The sequence below is a fragment of the Alligator mississippiensis genome, chromosome 4 (genome assembly GCF_030867095.1).
Source record: "Alligator mississippiensis isolate rAllMis1 chromosome 4, rAllMis1, whole genome shotgun sequence".
Lineage (NCBI taxonomy): Eukaryota > Metazoa > Chordata > Crocodylia > Alligatoridae > Alligator > Alligator mississippiensis.
In genome coordinates this window covers 172,595,755-172,615,470 of record NC_081827.1, presented here as the reverse complement: position 1 = coordinate 172,615,470, position 19,716 = coordinate 172,595,755, and the positions used below count along the sequence as shown (strand labels likewise).

The following is a 19,716-nucleotide window of genomic DNA, read 5'->3' as shown; positions in this document are numbered from 1 at the left end:
CAGGTTTATCTGAAACCAGATTCAGCCACTTGGAAACCAGTTTACATGTGCTGAACTTCTCTTCTGTTACAGGTTTAAATCGGTTTCTGATCACTTATACCAATTTATCTGTTATGTCTGTCCTTAGCCATAGTATTTAATTCCAGAGATTCAGGCGAACAATGTTGACTGTGGCCAAAGCTGCTTCTGAGGGATACATATACAAGGATGCTGTGGTGGATCAAGGTCTTGGACAGGGGGAGGTTTCCAAAATAGGCAGCATGCTTGAGTATCTCAGTTTAGAATTGCTGGCTTCAGTGTATAAACTAATAGAAACTGGTGCAGGATTTAGTGTGGAACATCTTCTGTATTTCAAAGATGTCAACTTTTGTAGTTTAAAAAAAAAAGTTTACATTTAATGTGTGACTCAGTTAAAATTTTCTTCTTGATAATCAGGGTTGATTTATCTTTTCTTAAAACTTGATCTGAAGCCATATAAGATCTTATTACTCAGATGAGGAGCTAAATAGTAGGGTTGTGTGAAGCTTCGGTCCCTGATTCAATTTGGCAGAGATTCAACCCGATGCAGTGGCTGAATCCCTGAATCTGAATTGAATCAGAGAACCTTTTAATCTCTCTGGATCCAATCGGAACTCTCTGAATTGATTCGGAGAGATTCGGAAAGATTCGGAAATTCAGACATAGAGACAGCTTTAAATGTTTTTTCTACATGCCTCTAGGTAGCAGGGGCTCGTGAGTGCTGTGATGCTGAGGTGTATGGAGCATCCCACAGAAGCATGAGGGGTTCCCCAGCACCCTCAGCAGCACACCCGGAAGTGGACCGAAAGTACTTCCAGTCCACTTCCTGGTTCTCCGCCAAACAATGTGGAGGGCCCCCCCGCCCTCCGGACTCCTGTGGGACACTCTATGCACCCCAGCATCACAGTGATCACGAGCCATGCCTGCTACCTCAAGGTATGTAGAAAAAACATTTAAAGCTGTGTTTGTTTGAATCGTTGATTTTCCGAATCAGCATCAAATCTTCAGATTCGGATTCGGCCAAATCAAATCAGGGACAGTGATAGTATAATGACGCTCATTTAGATGAAGTTCCATCCTCTGACCTGTCTGACATCTCCTGTGTACTGATCTCTGTCCAAATCAGCTAGCTGCAAAAGCTGGCTAATCCTTTCTTCCCCTCTAGTGAATTGAACTCAATCATAAAGCATAAATACAAATCTCAATTTAATCTCATAGTGAAATGGGAATTCTATATGATATGTAGTAAAATAATGGACTTACAGGTTCTAGTGACTGGGGATGGTATAGATAACCTTTTACTTCTGGTGCCATCAGTTTAACTCTAATTCAAGTCATAGATTTAGCCCCAGTTCTCCAATGAGCCCAATTTGAGCAACACCTGCTTGGCCTTGTGGCCTGTCAAAGTGACCTATGTCAAATTTTATGGCAGCTTTTATTATTGGAACTACTGCTCCATTACAAAGTACGTGGACACATGCATAATGAGATCCCCATTTAGAAAACTGATTGCAAATAATTGTGTGAGATGCTACTTTGCATTTAGATCCCTGGGTTTATTCATTTCTCTTACCCTAGTTCTGAAGTCTAGTTTTGTCTCTTCTTAAGTATACTTTGAAAAAACTGTGTTCATGAGAATATGAGGAAATGAATTATGAGTTAGTCTTTGAAGTCAATAACATGCTAAGGGGAAATGACCCAAAGTATTTCATCATGGTGCTTCATCTCCTCTATTGTATATTGGTTGAAAAATTTAAATCAGGAGTCTCAACAATAAGTCTGGAGAAAAGGGGAAAAAACAAACAAACAAAATCAAACCCAAAACTGTTCCTTTTCAGCCCCTATGAAATGGAAACAACTTCATATACACGTACACGCATGCATACATATAACAGTACTACTCCTTATTCTATGGTTTTCTTTTACTGAGAACTGATACAAAAATAAATAGACAACACTGTTTTCCTTTCTTTGCCTCCTTTTAGAGATTATTGGGCATGTATCTTTAGGTCTGTGTGCATGATATTTCTAAAGTAGTCTGTGATACATAGCATGATCCAAAACAGCATTTATTAAGAATAGAAATATCTCATTCAAACAAAAGTCAAGAATTTTCCAAAACTCATTTAGATAGGATTTGTTACAGTAAATGAAAATATTTTACATTTCTAGAATGAAATATTTGTTTTCCCTGACATTCTCTTGTCTGACTCATCATTTGTCCCTTATCAGGAAGTATATCCAAGACGCCCCCAGATCTCTGCTTCCATCAGGAGCTTTTTGTTCCATGAGTTTTCTTCTCAGCATGGTGACAAGTTCCTTTGGACTCCCAAGTATTATGTAGCATTCTCACATTCAGTATTTCTCACAGAACTGGTTGCATCCCAGTGCCAGGTGAGGGGTTCCTGTTACACCGGGCTACGCCCTACCCCAGAGATGGCTGCATCTTAATGTGAGAGGGCCCTGTTATACCCAAAGGTGGCTGCAGGTGAAGTGGCTCTGTTATACCCACAGAGATAATACTTAGCTCTGTTTACCAGTGGTACTTGAAGTACTTCACAAAGGATATCTGTATCATTAGCACCATCTTACAGAGAGGAACCTGTGGCACACAGTATATTGACACTGTTATTTAGGACTGTTCTTGAGGTTGTCTTCGGCAAGCCTGAGCCCCATTGTTCCCTGCCTAGATCATCACTGTAGCCCATACCAAAGCTACCTGCATCATTCTTATTTCTTCACCAAAGCACTAAAATATATCACATATTGCCTTGCAGAGCCCTTCAAGGAATTGGTCTTTGAACTACTACTCTCTCCTGGTAAACTTGTCTCAGCTTATGGGCAGTAGAATGGGGTGCAGAAGGGCCAGAATTCAGGAACAAGGAAAACAGACAACTGGCAGACTGCTGCTGGCAGACTTCCTGCGCTTGAAACCTAAAACATGCGGTTAAGTTCCAAACGCACTGCAAAGAGAGACAGGCTGTGCAGCAAGAATGGATGTCACCTTGATGCCCAGAATTTTTAGCAGAGCTTCTAGGGATGGATTGCTCCTGAGGATCAAGTTTTAAGGGTTATAGTGTGTAGATGGTCAGCATAATAGTTAAGGACAGCCTTGGGTTAGACACTAGCAGTATGGCTCCATCTAAATAAAGGAATACAAACCAGGGTTCCTAGATCGCAGTCTAGCAATCTGTCCACAAAGTCACAGATGGTGTGGTCTGTTGCCTGTTTAGATAACTTTCTCAAGCTGAGGTTCCTTATTTTATTCAATATTGTAGTCACTTCCCCTTGGCTTCTTATCCTTTCTCAACATCTTCTTGACCTTAGGTTTTGTGGCTAGGGAGTTTCCAGTTCATTATTCCCTTTTGAGAGTATTTTGGTTCTTTATATGAATTACAGCGAGATTCAAAAGGAACGTGACACTTTGGTTCCAAATAGCCAAAAACCACCCTGGAGGATTTTCAGGTTTGATGTCCAGTGGGTCATTTAACACACAGTATTGACAGATTTTGAAGCGAGACTATAGGTAAGATGATTCTATCTATGTTGGAGGTTTTAAGACAGAACATTCAACCTTGCCTTTCTCTGTTTTTAGGTGATGTAGGGTTCTTAGATATTTTGGTCTATCATTCCCTACCACATATGCATTGTAATATACATTAAAAAGAGGGGTTTTTTTTGTTTCCTGATCTAGGGACTAGTCCAGTAGGCCCTTACTCACAAGAACAAGTGCTGCAGTCTTGGGACTTTAAAATATAGAGCGGCCCTACTAAAAGAGCTTTAAATTTAATATAAATAAGAGCACCCTGAATTGTAAAGATGTATTTAGAATACAGAAAAGTAAAACAATATTCTAGACTACAGTAAAAAATATTATGTATTCTCCCTTTTACTGTCCCCTATTATCTTTAGTGCCTACATGAGGGGAATCATGTACATATTCCACATTGTACTGGTGTGGAATTATTAAGAAGTCTGAAGATTAATCTGAGGAGTAATTGGTAGTGTTAGCCTAACGATCTAAAAAGATATAGCATTCATTTTGTATTAACCAGTGTCATATGTATAGATATCTATGTTCACTCATATGCTTATAAGGATTAAAGGCTTTAAGTATGTTAATTTGTGAACTGGGCTCCCATTATATTTCAGCACTTATGTCAGGAGGCCTAACTAAAATTCATATGACCTTTCATTTTGCAAAATGTTTTTAAATTTATTTAGTGGGGGATTTCTTCTTTGTACCAGCCAAAGATGATTTGACTTGTAAATTTTCAGTTTTCATATTGCCAGACAAATACCAGTTTCAATAATTTGCGTGTCTGGTAGAATGGGATTTTTTTACTTCCACTTTAATACAAACAGCTTGTGGGTTGAATTCTATGAGCTGTATGTGGTAAACAAATTGGGTATAAGAAGGGGTATGCGAGCTTGCTGAGCCTGCTCCGTTTCAGTTGTTTTAGTATGATAGCAATAGCAAACATTGGTGATATACTTCTTATTTATGTTTTATGATCTTATCAATAACCTAATTGAGTTGCGTCGGATTAGTCTTCAGGGCTTTATGCACAGTGGAAACAACCAATATTCAACAATAGCATCAGACTAAACTGTCCCTAACAAAGAAGTTATATGTGCAATAAAATGGTAGCTGTTGCTGAACAGGCTGCCAGAATCAGCTTTGGAGGTAGTCTTTTTGTTTCAGTGGGAGGTATTGTAAAAGAAGCTATCTGTAGAGGGTTTAATTGTTCTGTACAGTACTGCAGAGAACTACCTGCAAGCAAACATGTTACATTTTTTTAACTAAAGGGTGATTTTCTTAATTATGTTTTCAGTACTTCCTGTGCAGTCAGTGGGTATGAAAGTGGCCAAAAGTGCAGCTAGCATAAAACACAACTAAAAACAGTTCTAGGAATAATAACCCATCACTTAGTACATAACAATTAGTTCAAGCCACGGTCTCTACAGAAATAAAACTAATATTTCAAAAAGCTGGAGACATGGTGCCAACAATTTCTGTACCGCCACAAGTGTCCTTGCAAGTTCACACCTAGAATAGAAATTTAGAATCAGCTACAAGCAATCCAAGCAAAGCTGAGTCAATCTAATCCTACTTGTTTTACTGTGGCTGGCCTCTACATAGGGCCTAAAGTGAGAGAGCCTCTGACTCCTGACACTAGCAGTCAGCCACAATATCTGATACACAAATATAACGTACTTAGGACTGAATTACACTCATTTCCCTTGAGTTACTTTTAGAAAGATGTGTTATTACATGAGTAAATGAAGCTTTACATGAGTTCCTCACTTTGAGATTATTACATTGCACTGATTTGAAGCAATAACATTTTGGGGCCTTAGTCCATGAATTTAATTGGTAAGTTCTTTGAGGGTTTGTTAGGGTGTTTTGTTTGTTTTGTTTTTTGAAGATATTGCTATTCCTTTTGGATGGCACTAAATAGACTCATACAACAGTATGATCCTTTGACCAATCAGCCCTTCTAACATCAGGTGGAGGCAACTTATCAACCCTTCCCCAACAAAAAGCATGTACGATATGTAGCAAGGAGCCAGAGGCTTCGGTTACTTTAAGATGGAGACTATAATGGATATACTCCATAGGCAGGAGCAGCCTGCTGAACCTAGACTAGCTGCAGGAGAATAGGCAGTAAGGGAGTTAAAGGGCTGCAAATAACTACTGGTTAGCCCAGGGCATGCAGGCTACAGATCACAGCTCTGCCCTGGCTCTGACCAAACTTTCCCTGTCACAAGATCCCAGTGACTCCAGAGCAGCCCGCTACCCGGCCCTGCTGCATGCCCTGTCAGCGTGGCTGGGGCCAGTCTCCGAGGCAACCATGGAGATTGGCCCCAGCCATGCGGGCAGGAGCTGCATAGAAATGGAGTCCACTGCCAGCTGGATCCAGCCCACAAGCTGGACTTTGCCCGCCCCTGCTATATGACATTAGGGCAATAGGAAAGAGCTTCAGCTGAACTGAAAGAACGGCAGCAAGCTGTTCATTAGACCTAGGGAGCACACCTGACCGTAGGAGGAGCTCAAGGAATATAAACCTGGGTCCCTGAGGCAGAGGAACCGGTGTTGCCCCAAACTCTGCAGAGTAAAGAGCTCCTGCCAGCCTAACCTGTCGGGGAGTGAAAGCTGCAGGCCTGGAGCTACACCATGAATTAGGAGAGAACCAGTGAGAGGGGAGGGGGCACCTGCAGCCATATGATGACCCAGAGGGACATTGAGAGCTTTTTTTTTTAAGCAGGTTGCTGGCATTTTGTTCGCAGTTTATACCAGATGACCAGATTGTGGTTGTAGGGGTGGATTAGAGGCCATGTAACAGTGTGCCTGGGGCACTCTGGGTTTTAAGCCCTGAAAAGTGGCAGGGGAGCAAGCCTGGCTACAGCCAAGAGAGCCAAGGCCTGACCAAAATGATTGAAATGCAGGCAGGCTGAGGCCAAGAAGCTAGGCCACAGGAAATGGGCCTAGGCTAGAAGTCTACACCTGGAGCAGCCAGTGGGCTAAGGCCAAGAGAGCTGAAGCCTATGTAGGCTGGTGAACAAGTCGTGTACAAGATCCACAAAGCATGGGCATGGTAATAGGGGAGGCTGGAGGTCATGACTAATGCCCCCAAGGTGAGGGACAAGACTTTGGCAGCCAAGAATGAGAAGTGGTAGAGAGGTGAACTGAGGCTTGCTCCAGAATCATGGGGACAGCCTCCCTAAGGACTATAATATCCACCAATGCAAGGTGGAAAAGAGAGGGTACTCTGAGGAGCCAGGGTGGGGCACGAGTAGTTTGGCCAGCAGGGGACATCATGGCTACCCTCGGGAAATGAGTCTTGCTTAAGAGTGTAGTAAACAGACATAATACAACCTTAGAATCTTGGTTTTCTAGCTGCGGTCACTGCTGCCATTGGCATGTATTCACTATTGTACTCATGGGAGTTGGATTCACATTGCTTGGTCTGCAAATAGAAAAAAATGCCATGAATTCAGTCTGCAGTATCTAAGCCTTTCAACCCTTGTTTTTATCCTTTTAACAGTGCAGTTAATTTTGATCCAGAAGGATCAACAGTTGCCTCTATCTCTACTGCCAATTTTACCATGTTTTAATGGTATGGCAAAGTCAGAGAGGATTGATGTTCATCAACAGAGGTCACTCAGAATTGGTACAGGACAGAATCTGAGATGGAAATAAAAAGTAAACTCTGTCTAACAAAAATAACAAATGGCCCTGGTATTTCTTCTGTCTCTGGGTGTTGGGTTCTTTAAGTGGTTTTCCTCCAAAATGTAACTGGAATTGGAACAAAGATGATTGCTTGCCTTCTTGAAGAAACAATTAAGTGAATTGCTTGCCAAAGTGTTTTTGCTGACCTGTGCAGGATTCCTTCCTTTTTCCTATGGTTCCAGGTCTTTAAATCAATAAACAATTCAGTCATAGAAAAAATTAAAAGTGAGCTGCTGTCACCAATGACTCAACTTCAGTGGTCAATAAAAGTTCAATTTCATCCTCAAAACATTTAACACATGCTGAATGTGTGTGCAAGTCAATCATATGTCTTGAATCGCACTAAATCAAGCTTCCAGCGCATCCCCTTTGGCATGAGTCTTATAGAGTCTTCTGGAAATTGCTTACCTTATTTCTTAAGCAGCAGGCTATTATACAGCAGATACAGGAAGTCATGAAGAATGCAGTCAGTCCAATAATTATCCATGATAGAAATCTTGGTAGAGTGCATTCTTCCTTGTCTTGAACAGAAAAAGAAATCACTGAGGGTAAGCATTTTCTTCTAATTACAACATTTTAAGTAAGTTTCCCCTCCTTGCATAGGTGAGGCAGCAGAAATGAGTTTTGGGGGATTGATTTACGTGAAGTGAGGCAATGGATCAGAAAGATACATTGAGTATTGAGCAGGATGTGGCAGTGGTCAGAGAAATTTGTGAGCAGAAGAGGTATCAAGTCTATTGGTACTGACGGCATAGTCAAGCCAAAGTATAAGGAAAGGAGACAAAGTTAAAGATGGGCTCAAGACAGTGTGGGCTTGCAGTCCAGAAGCAACCAATTAACTTGAGTTTAATGGATAACACAATGGAGTGTCAGTAAGATGACTTAAAGGGTGATGTGGTGAAAAGGATGGCAATAAATTATTTGAAATTTATAGTTCTCTGTGTTCACAGGCTATGCAGCCAAGAATAGAAATCTTATCTGTGCCAAAGTGGAATTTTTGGCATTTGGTCAACCAAAAATGCCACGTAGATGACCAAAACTGGACACTTAGATGATGAGGAAGGGAATAGAGTGCCACCCTTGGTGTATATATTAATCAGTTTTAAGGCTAGATGAGTTCATTAAATCATCTGGTCTGATCACCCATATAAAAAAGACCATAGAGTTTCATTCAGGTCTTGTTTTGCCCAGGTGTTGAGGGAAGGAAAAGAACAGAAGAAGAAAGATGAGGAATCATAAGCAAGAACAAAAGAGAGGGCTTGGGTAGAAAGTTATAACCCTGTTTGGCTTGACAGGGTGATGAGCCACCCTGGAAGATATTGCTTAAAATTGAAAAGCAAGTAATATTAACATGGTGCCTATTAGAGATGATGGCAGAACTCATAGCAGGTAGTATCATTCTTTGTAAATGTTGAACTACTCTGAATGAACAAATGGAGGGGCTCCTTCAAAGAAGTGAGTAGCATGTACTCATTAATTGTAGTGGGAGATGAGAGACTCCACACAGAGTGGATCTTAAGACAGTTCTGTATTATTGTTATGAGTAAAAATATTGATGAGCAACTTCTTGCTATTAATGCTCTTGGGTAAATCTTAGAATGGGTTTTGTGTCCAGCTAGACTTAATTAAAAGTTTGCTTTCCATATCCTCCATAAATGATAGTAAGCATATATAACTTACAGCCAAGGTTAAGACTACAGTATACACGAGCTAGCTTTGAGTTATCGGTCTTGGAAACCATTAAAAGTGGGTCTGATTTTATTCCACCTATTGGGCATGTAGTAGACTTAGTGCCTAGGGGCATATGTAGATGAAATTGAAGCGATGGGTTTTTTAAAACACCGCTTAAATTTAAGGCAAAGTAAACCCCCGTGTTACACACACACCTGTGCACTTACCTTCCTCTCCGATAGTGGGGAGGGGAGGGCAAGCTGCTGGTGGGCAGAGCAGTCCCTGGGCTGCAGGGTGGAGCTGGTGTTTCCCTCCATGGCAGCAGTGCCCCCCGCCCCAGGCAGCACCTGCCTGCAGGCACCCAGCTCTGGTGGTCCCAGGGGGCACCACAGCTGTGGAGGGAAGCACCAGGCCCCCATGCAACTCAGGCAGGCTCCGACGGGGGGCAAAGGGGGAGGGGAAAATCAGGCTTGCCACTTTTTTTTGTCTTGGACAGAGCCTGCCTTCCTGGGCTGCTGCCAGGCTGCCTGCACGGACTTCTTGCAGAGTCCCTGAGCTGCATGGAGCCCGGTGCTTCACTCCGTGGCTGTAGGGCAGCAAACTAAAACTCCTCAGAGGTGTTTTAGTTTGCTGCACCCCAAGTCATTTAAGGCACATCACACCACCAAATTTGCTACAGAGGCTAGAATTACTACGCAAAATGCTGCTGACACATGCAAACACCAATACCATTAAAGCGGTGCAAAAGCATTTTACTCGCTTTAAAGTGTTGGGCACGCATGCCTCTTGTTTCATCTACACACAACCTAGTGGACTTAGGCACCTAATTGCATGTCTGTTCCAATCTGTTCAAGTCTTTGAAAGTCTATATCGCATCTGCTGCATTACAACAAAGAAGGGAGGAAAAGGAGGACCCATCCTTTTGTTTTAACAATTTAATAAGGCCTGGAGCAGAGTGGAATGGAGTTGCACTTAGGTTCCTTAATCCAGTTATGCACCTAATTAAATGCTGGGTAAATATTTGAATTGTTAGCCTGTGCTGAGCTTTATGCAGCCACCACCACACTGCTACTGGTAACCCAGCTTTCTAGTTTAAAGCAAGCTCAGATATATCTGCACAAGATACAGCCACATCTTTCGCTGCAGTTAAATATTGAATTTCCCTGTCATTAAGGCCACAGTAAAGAAAGAGCAAAAGCGAACTTACCATGGATAAACAAATAGGTTTCATCCACCTTACAGTCTATATAGGGAGGGGGCAAAAGGATTTGCAGGCAGTAGATATAAATGTCACTGTGATTACGTTGCAGATTTTGGAGAATGAAAGAAGTGTTGTTGCCAAAATAATGTGGTTGGCAGTAGCTGCTTCCATTTTCAGGCACTGCCTTCCCCTCAGTCACATGGAGTGCACAGATAGACTGCCTCTCCCGTCCTTTCAGGAGTGTTATGCTGAAGTCAGTAACATTTTTGGGGCTGCTAATATTGAACTGGAAAATTCCTTTGTGAAATTCAACTTTCACCTGGGGGTCCAAAAAAGAAGGTTGTCCTGGAGAAAGAAGAATATAAAAAAAACAGAAGAAATAGAATTTCCCAAAATAAAAATAAAGAGGTCAACTTAACCATAGTGTTGAAACCTAGAGGTGTATTGCTGTCTAGAAATACCTGTCATTGCAGAGCAGCTCACAATGAGTTACTCCCCTGTTAACATGAAAGAAAGAAAATATCCCATTTCACTTCCACCTTTGAATTGTATCCACTCTAGAAACAGTCAGTATTCCAGTGCTGAAGCAGGGGCCTAGATGTGCCTGTTCATATTCACAGTCTGAAATCTAGTTCAAAATGCTCACCAAGAAGTGAAGCCAAAGCTTATTACTTCACCTAGTGGAAGAGCCAATGAAAAGTTGACCAAGGACCTTCTGGTGCCTTACAATTTACTTTTTTGGAAGAGTCAACAACTAATAGTGCTGAGAACTATTTTCTGGAGTGTCCTTGCATTTCAAAGTGCATTGTACTGGATGCCAGTTTCCTATTCAAAAACAACGTTTTGTGATTTATAAAGATGTTAACAGCCCTGCCCTTTTAAGACAATGTATGCAAATTTAACTAAAAGTTTTTGAAAATGTCTCTTACCTAGGTCTTTGCATAGTGGACATGACAGGCATTGACCAGCTCCTGAAAAATAAAACAACATTTCCAACTTATAATATATGTAATGTGCTGCTAAGGTGATAACATTAGGAAATATTACTAGTGTTGGGAGTACATCAAGTCACACCTAAATGCTATACAATAAAGTCCAACAATGCAGTAAAATCACTTCAAAATATTGAAATCACACACTAAAGAGCACTAATTGATCAAGTGCTGATACTGGCCATTTATATAGTATTTGGAAATTTTCACAATATCTTTGCGAAGTCTTTTCTATACTTTGCAAGTAGAAACTGAATCTCTGTTGTTTTCTCTCAAAACAGAGGGAATCTGCGATAGGACTAAAACTCTGATGTTATTGGTTCCCGTCTTCTGATGAGGGTCTAGACCTTACCTTTCTCTTTCCAGAGCTGTAGAATCAGAAATTAATGTCACAGCTTACTAGTTAGAAAAAATTGTCTCTGTTTCTCAGAGTACTTTTAGGGAGCTCTTCAAAAGTCACTTAGGGCCTTGTCATATGTGACACTTAAGGCATGTTACCTGCATTTAAAACACAAGCATCCACGCGTTCAAGCAAGAAAACACATGCTAAGTACTGTCATATCATAGTAGTTAGAACTTTTGGGGCAAGGAATATCTCCAGATCATGTTAAGTAATACATGTTATACTATGGTGGAACTGCTCTACGGAGATAATACAAGCAACTCTCACCACTGCATCCCAGCAGTTTCAAGACCGGTGACCTGGGAGGGCTGGGACGGACAATCAGCTCTTTATCAACTTCACAGCTGGCTCCAGCCCTGTCCAGAGGACTGAGTTCATAATAAGCATTACTGTATGACTGTTCAGAAAACTTTCTAACTCATAGTATGCTTTCTACAATCTAAATAAAACAAATGCTAAGTGTCCTGTATTACAAGGCCCTTGGGTGGAAGCAGCTATTCTCGGGTACTTGGTTTTACTTTATTAAAGAAATAGAAAGAAAATAGGGAAGAGTTTTGATTGGCCAAGATATTATTGTATTTCAGCACTATCAAGAGGCTGAAGCAAGAGTGGGCATCACTGCACTTGCCACTGTATAGAACCATAATATTTCTCAGTCCTTGCCCTAACAAGCTTGCAGTTTATGGTCCCAATCCTGCAAACACACAGGCACATGAAGTTATTCACATGCTTAAGTCACTGCAGGCAGGATCTGACTCAGTAAGTTGTGTTTCTGGACTTACATGATCTTTCATGTTTCTAACTTTGTATTCTTTTGATGTCTTCCTCACCCACTCTCTGCCCACTGAGGTAGTATAATGAATGATATGCTAATAGAATATGTTTAATACTTATGCTAATACATTTAGAAATATGCTTTGATGCGTTCAGTTGTAAAATATTATATAAACAGCAGTTATTATTGCCTCCTATATAACTGACTCATTCTTTTCTTTGGATATCACATTGCCTCTGGTTCACTGAGTACAGTCAGTTTCTCTTCTCTGATGCTACTGTAATTCTAATATCTGTACTGCGCTCAGGTCTATTACCTCCATGTGTGATAGCAGCCAAGATATCAGTGTCCCATTCCCACTGGTGTGGGGATAAGGCAGATGGGCAAAACATGTTACTTGCCAAAAGTTGTAGGGTCCAAGGTGTATTTTGCTGATCCAGATGTGTAGTACAACAAAATAGCAAGCACAGACAATGTCTGAAATGCATAGCTTTACAACCTTGGTAAAGCTGTAGAGCTGGTTTATGCACTCATAATAGCATTGTCCCACTGACTTCAATGGGACTAACTGGAATAAGGTACTATGCATCACTAGTAAAGAAGTCAGAATTTGGCCTTTCATTGGTGAACCACAAGCCAGCAAGTCACAGACCACAACAAATCCCCCTTAAAAACAGGCAAGTTTTCAGTATTTGCCTCCTATTTTACATATTAACTCCTTAAAAAAGATTTAAAACTGTTTCCCTTTGCATCATCACTTCACTGAAGTCAGAGGGAATACACTATTATGATGAGTGCTTAAATGGGCACAGGGCTTACACAGCCACATATTTCAGTCTTAAAGCTCCTGTAACAAAGTGTGTCTTAAATTCTGATCCCCCCCGGTGGCTGATAGAGAATAACAGGCTCATTTACTATCAGCTAATGGAATTATTTTTAGAGATAAATCTGTGCTTTTGTGCCTGGAGGTTGTGGTTTTTATCCTTGTTGATGGCCAATGATGAAAAAGGATAGGCGTAGGGGATGCGACTATGTGGGCACATGTAAAAGGGTTTTCTCTTCCCCAGTAAACAATTTTAACGCTCAGTTAATGTCTTAAAAAAACCCGTACACCAGCACTACTGTGCAGTAGTAAGAGTTACTACACATTGACTTAGTGCTTGGTTTTCCAAGTACTAAACTTAATGTGCAGTAACTACAGTGCATTAATAAATGCGTAGATGCATCCAGTATGTTGCAAATGTTAGCTTGTTAATAGTTTTTCAGGGACCCAAGCAGGGTGAAATGCAATCTTAGTCACCTAAGTATACTTAGGAGCTTAACAAGTAAAATAAAAGTCTGGCTTTTCAGCCAGCAGTTTCAGTATCATACTTTGAGCTAATGTTAGCTTTACCAACAAAAGCCCTGCATAAATGGAGAACGTCATGAAAAGTTGCAAAAGTTTTCAAGATGACTAGTAAATAAATAGTAGCAAACATTGTTTCTATGCTCCCAATGAATGTTGAGTGAAAATAAATTGACAAATTATGAGAAACTCTGAATCCTTAGAATTGAAGCAGATAGCTAACTTCAGTCACAAATGTGCAGCTTTAACAGATGATACAGCTTCCCCTGTTCATCCAATGGGAGTACATTTTCTGATTTACTAATAATATATCATCCTTCTCATTGTCATAAACCATTATGGTCTCAATTATTTTTCTTGGTCTTTTCTGGGGAACCTGTTAGCACTTGGTAGTCACTGACTAAATGAGTTGCAATGCTACTTCCTGAAATACATTTAGGCAAAATGAACATTTGGTGGGGGTCATAAATGAAGAGAGTAAACACTGTTGGCTCTTGCTTACTAACATAAATGTTTGGAAAGGTTTACATATAGTACATTCCTAATACCAATGGAAATAGAAATAAAAGAACATCTGCTACTGTAAAGAGCATGCAAAAGCGCCTCCACTCTCTTTACTTTTTCTTTATTACACTACTTGGAATTGGGACATCTGACTTAGGGACATCTGAGGTTTATTTTTTCATTAGAAAAGCAATATAATAGCCATCTGAAGTAATGCAAGAGTGGTATGAAGGCTTTGGGAACAGGGTGAAAATGTTGCACTAGTTTCACAGTCAGGTAGCTATGGACTTTAGAGGAGTTATTGCTGATATAGGTTGTTGTAAGTTAAAGGAGAATTTGGCTACTTACCTTGCTGGTTCAGTTGGGCCAATGGTTTAATATCAAAATTGCACACACACACACACATACTTCTGTATATAATATAGAATTATAATATATTTCTATATAATGTATAATATATGAATGTATATATTATACATTATATAGAAATATATTATAATATGGCTATATATTTGTATGTATGTATGTATGTGTCTGTCTATATAATTATATTGATTCCCAGAAAGCTTAAAAATATATTAAAAATTATTTCAATCACGTTGACATGCATCTTTAGTTTTAATCTTCAATGCAGGGGATATTCCACAGGGCACTTCCTTCATTCCTAGAATAGCTGCTGCTGGGTAGTCTGTGGCAACAGAAAGGTGCTGAATTTGCCCTTTGGTTATCAGCCATCTCTGATAATTTGAGCTCTTGGGTTTCAAATTGGTCTGGGGCTGGCTCTGTCATTTGCCAGTAGCACAAGGAAAAATGCAGCTGTCCTTAACCAAATTAAAAAGATAAATTAGATTTCCAATTAAATTGGAATTGGTTAGAACTTGGATTTGAGGATGGAAGGGATAGTCCTGAGTTGGCTGAGTGTTTTTTTAGTTTAACTCTCAAGACAGTAGTGCACTAAATAAAAACTGTAAATATGATATCAAAACCATGTCTTCACTACCAAACAGAGGCATTTCACACCATGATTTTAGGTCATGTCTAGCTTTGAGGCTAAGCTTGGGGGAAGAGGGAGGGCTTCAAGCATTTTTTTTGGGTGGAGGCCAGTAGCATAGTGAAACAAAAACAATTTTTAAATCACTATAATTTTTAAATTGGTATAATCCAGGAAGATGTAACTGTAAACTCAGTGGGAATCAGGGCTCATAGAGCAGACCTGTCCTTTCAGCAAAGGACATGGCAGTCAGAGATGCGCTAAAAAAACAAGGGCAAATCCAGGGGGGTGCACTGATACATGTGCACCCCCTTTGATTCCTCCTGCACTCAAAGTTTATAACAAACTGCTGGGCAATGGCAGGAGCACTTTTTAGTTAGGCTGTGCTGCAGAAGTCAATTGATATCATGGCTCATTATAATCTACCTGATCCCCTCTAAACTCTTCGTTCCACGGGGTCAATGACCCTCCCTTCTTTTTACTGGGTTCCACCAGTCAAGCTATCTTTTGTTCTGCAATTTAGCTGCCTATTAGCTGTTCCTGATAATGAAGTCCCTATTTCACAGTCCTGAAGATTGTTATTAACTTACTCCAATGAAGTTATATTTACTTTTCCTTCAATCTTAAACTGAAAAATACAGCCCTGGGCCCCTACCCAGCTATTAAAGCTTCTAGTTTATTTTAACTGGAGAAAAATATGTGTTGTTTTACATGTGATGATGCACCTCACATTCTGCACCCTGCTTTTCAAAATTCTAGATCCACCCATATTAAAACCCATCTATATTTTACATTGTAAGATATCAGAAAAATGATGGTGGTTGTTATTAATATGTCAGCATTTGCTACTGTGTCATCTGAGATTTTTCTCTTTGTCACAGAGAACTAAATACATTTGAATGTATATAGATGAGTTTGGAATAGGAAGCGTATCCATGGCAAATCCACAGAAACAGTTTCTTAAAATGCTGCTGTATTTTTCAGCTGGCAGCCTTTTAAAATGCTTGGATATATCTTTCAAATGGCTGATCTCTTCCATAAATTATTTGTATCACTGTAGATGTGTCTTAAATCACTAAAGATTGTTTCATCTCCTCTTGTCTATTTTAGTAATAATAATAAATAAATATGACTTTATATGTTGAAAGCATTTTAAGGGGGAAAGAGAATCTTCAGAGACTTTATTTTTCTTTCACAGGAATTTTCAAAATTAGCCTTTTCTCTCTAGTTGCTTTTCCTTTTCTCCAGAGTTCTACATTGAAGGTCAACAAAATTTCAGTATCAGAGCAATTGTTTGCACCCTTAAAAGTACATATTCATTCTGTGTATGTGCAAAGTCTTTTCCAGTGAGTCCAGCTGTATTAGAATAGAATCATAGAAAAGTAGGGCTGGAAAGGACTTTCAGAGGTCATTTAGTCCAACTTCCTCCCAGAGTCAGAGTCAGGATCATCTCTATCCAAAACATCTTAAAGAAAACCATTGTCTAACCTATTAATAAAACTACATAGTCAACCCTGACAACCAGAAAGCATGGTACACTAACCTGCCACAGGTAAAGCAGGGGGACAGTGGTGACCAATGTCCTGCTGCCGTGAGGTTTGTTAAAATAGGCTAGAGAGATGATAGAACCAAGGAAGAGAGCCATGCCCCTGCTACAGAAGACAAAAAGCACCAGTCATTACCAACCTGACCACTGGGTAAAATTCCTGCCTGACCCCAACTATGGTGGTCCTGAGCAGACAGGCAAGACACTCTAGCCAGAAACCTCTGGGTTTAAGTCCCAGAAGGAGCATAGGCACAACTCAAGCAAAATTCACAGCCTTGACTGCAGCTGATCCCCAATGCTTTTGAGGAACATGATGCGGGGGGCAGAACAAACAATCCTGACACATACAGCACCCGGGGGGGCAAGAAATGTGGGGGAAGGAAACCCCCCTTTTGTGGCAACCAGCAAAGCCAGAAGCACGGGAAGTACTTAGTGTAGAGTTTAGGCTTAGCTGCTCGGTCATCCTTCAGCTCCTAGGTCATCCCTGATTAATATTTATCTAACCCCTTCTTGAACACCTCCAATGATGGAGATTCCCCAGCTCCCCTGGGGAGTCTATTTCACTGCCTCGCTGTTCTAATAGTGAAAAAGATTTTCCTGATACCCAATCTGAACTTATTTTGCTGCAACTTGAAGCCATTGGTCTGTGTCCTACTCTCTGCAGCAAAAGAGAAAAGGTGTTTTTCCTCTTCTTTATGGAAGCCTTTCAAGTGTTTGAAGACTGCTATCATGTCCCTCCTTAAGTGCTTTTTCTACAAGCTGAACATGACTATTTTCTTCAGCTTCTCCAATCATGTTGGGTGGATCTGTCAAAATTCATCAGTGAAAAAGCTAACAATTTTGGTCTGTGATTTTCATTAGCAGATTCAGTGTAATGGTTCATTGAGACAAGAAGCAACTCACACGCCTTTTAGAGATACTGAGTTAAATCTTTGCCTTATTTGTGTCAATGCATTTAACCATTGAATTTCCAGAGGACCATACTTTTTTTAAGTCACCTTTAAGACTTCAATACCAACTTTATACTAGTTAACCTTCAGAAGGATATCTTTCCAGCCTAAAGGGCTACATGCTATTATTTTAATATATATACAAAAGCTTAATACCTGTATAAGACACTAGAAACACTAAAATTCCACAGGAAGACCTTAAACTCTTATTTATTATTAGAATTTCAGCAGCACATTCTTCTAGTGGCCTTAAGCATAATCTTCAAAAGATCAAATGCAAATGGTGTTTAGTAAAAATACACAATAAATTCCAAGCTTCAGAGAATTGTTGCTTTTATAACAAATCATACTACATCCTATGGTAATACAAGGATCACAATAAGAAATCCCATTAATGAAATATTAACTAAACTGCTAACTAGCTCTAGAATTATTGGTGATTATGTGGGTTTCAAAGAGGTTAAAAAGAATATAACTTATGGTACTTTTTGTATACTGAGATACTGAACTGAATCGCATAAAATGCTGCATCGGTTTCTGGTCACATTGGAACCATCATCCAGACCCTTTTTAAGTTATAGCAGTGAGGCAATGAGAATGATATATTCTCTTTTAAACTACTCTGAATTTTCTCTCTGAAATATAACAATAGACAACTCCTCCAGACCATATATATTTTCTTAGTTAAGAACATACCTCTTACAAATATGATCGTATTTAATGTCAGAAATTCAGTATGGATCTCCTTACTCACTTGTTATCTTATTCTTAAACTGTCAACTATGGCTCAGTGTGAAAACTGCCTAAAACACAACAGTATAAATAACTAAAAGGTCATTCTAAGCATGTGAACAAAGAATGTGAATGACCAAGTTTCTTTTTTTTGGTCTCTCATAGACAGAACAACTGTCTTGTGCTGGCAGACATTCTGTTCTTGCCAATCTTTGTAGTATTAGGAAGGCTAATAATGACATACCTTGTCTTGGTGACTATTCTTAAAAGTCTCTTACCTGTCCCCTTCCCAACTTTCATTCTCCATCTACTTTCTCTATTCTTTGTGTGTCATAAATTCCTCATGGATAAATATTGCAAAGAGCAAAATCCAAAATGCTACTTACCATATAGGGTTTCAAAGTGAAAGCAGAGAAGACAGAAAGTTAAAATGCCTGACTTCATAGTTGTCTAACAGACACCAGTCACAGCCTTCCGTCTGTTTTGAAGGAACTGAGAAGAATTCATATTTGCCTGTGTGTTGTCTGTTAAATAGGAAAGGAAGTGGTTTGTGAGTAATAGGGGAATTGTACCATCATTTTAAAGCTCTTCAATTTAACCCATGACAGCATTTTAGCTCTGTCAGCATTTATTGTGCTGTCACCCACAGCCAGGAAGGTGAAAAAAATTGTCATTATTCTAACTTAATAGACAACAAGGTGCCATTGACATTCACTTCCATGCTACGTAGTTTTAGCTTAACATAACATCCCTTATCATCACCTGTTACCTGTAATAAAACTCTTGCAAATAGCCAGTGGCCAGCAAAAAGTTCTTCCATAAGCAAAATATTTACATCAAATTTCTTTCCAACTGCCCCCCCCTATTTTTCTCGAAAATAATTTGATACTCTTTGTTTTAAAGTTGTTAGTTGGTACAGTAAACCTGAACTGATGGCTTACTGGTCTGAGTATTGTACCTGGAACAGCTGGAGTTCAATGGAAACACAGATTCCAATGACAGCAGGGTTAGTCCTTTGTCTTTGTGGGAGATGATAGAGATAAAGTCTACAGTTAATTCTGCACAGACATTAAAGATCCTTTGGAATTCTCTGTAGAAGTGCGGGATTTGATCAGTGTTATCAATCAAAATTTTCTTTCTAGTTGCATTTGTGTAGCATGCTGTGCTCTGGGGTGGTGCCTAGAGACAGCTGCATATCAGGGCTGTTGCACTGTATGAGGTTTAGGAAATGTTTTAGGATCCTTTAGGATAAAAAGTGTTACACTTACATACAAGTGAATCTTTATATGTGTCTATAATAGTTACCAATATAACTCATTGATTACTGGGAAAACAACTCATGAATGTACACTTC

General features: G+C 39.8%; 1 protein-coding gene across 1 annotated transcript; it reads right to left on the bottom strand.

Annotated features, from left to right (window-relative positions):
* Positions 1 to 2,071: 2,071 nt before the first annotated feature.
* Positions 2,072 to 18,876, bottom strand: LOC102571456 (inducible T-cell costimulator). Its single transcript, XM_019491999.2, has 6 exons — positions 18,749 to 18,876; positions 11,054 to 11,095; positions 10,131 to 10,469; positions 7,661 to 7,773; positions 6,899 to 6,989; positions 2,072 to 5,068 (listed from the first exon to the last, which is right to left on the bottom strand). Exons 1-5 carry the CDS (start codon positions 18,804 to 18,806, stop codon positions 6,900 to 6,902), a joined length of 642 nt encoding a protein of 213 aa, XP_019347544.1. The 5' UTR covers positions 18,807 to 18,876; the 3' UTR covers positions 2,072 to 5,068; position 6,899.
* Positions 18,877 to 19,716: the final 840 nt, after the last annotated feature.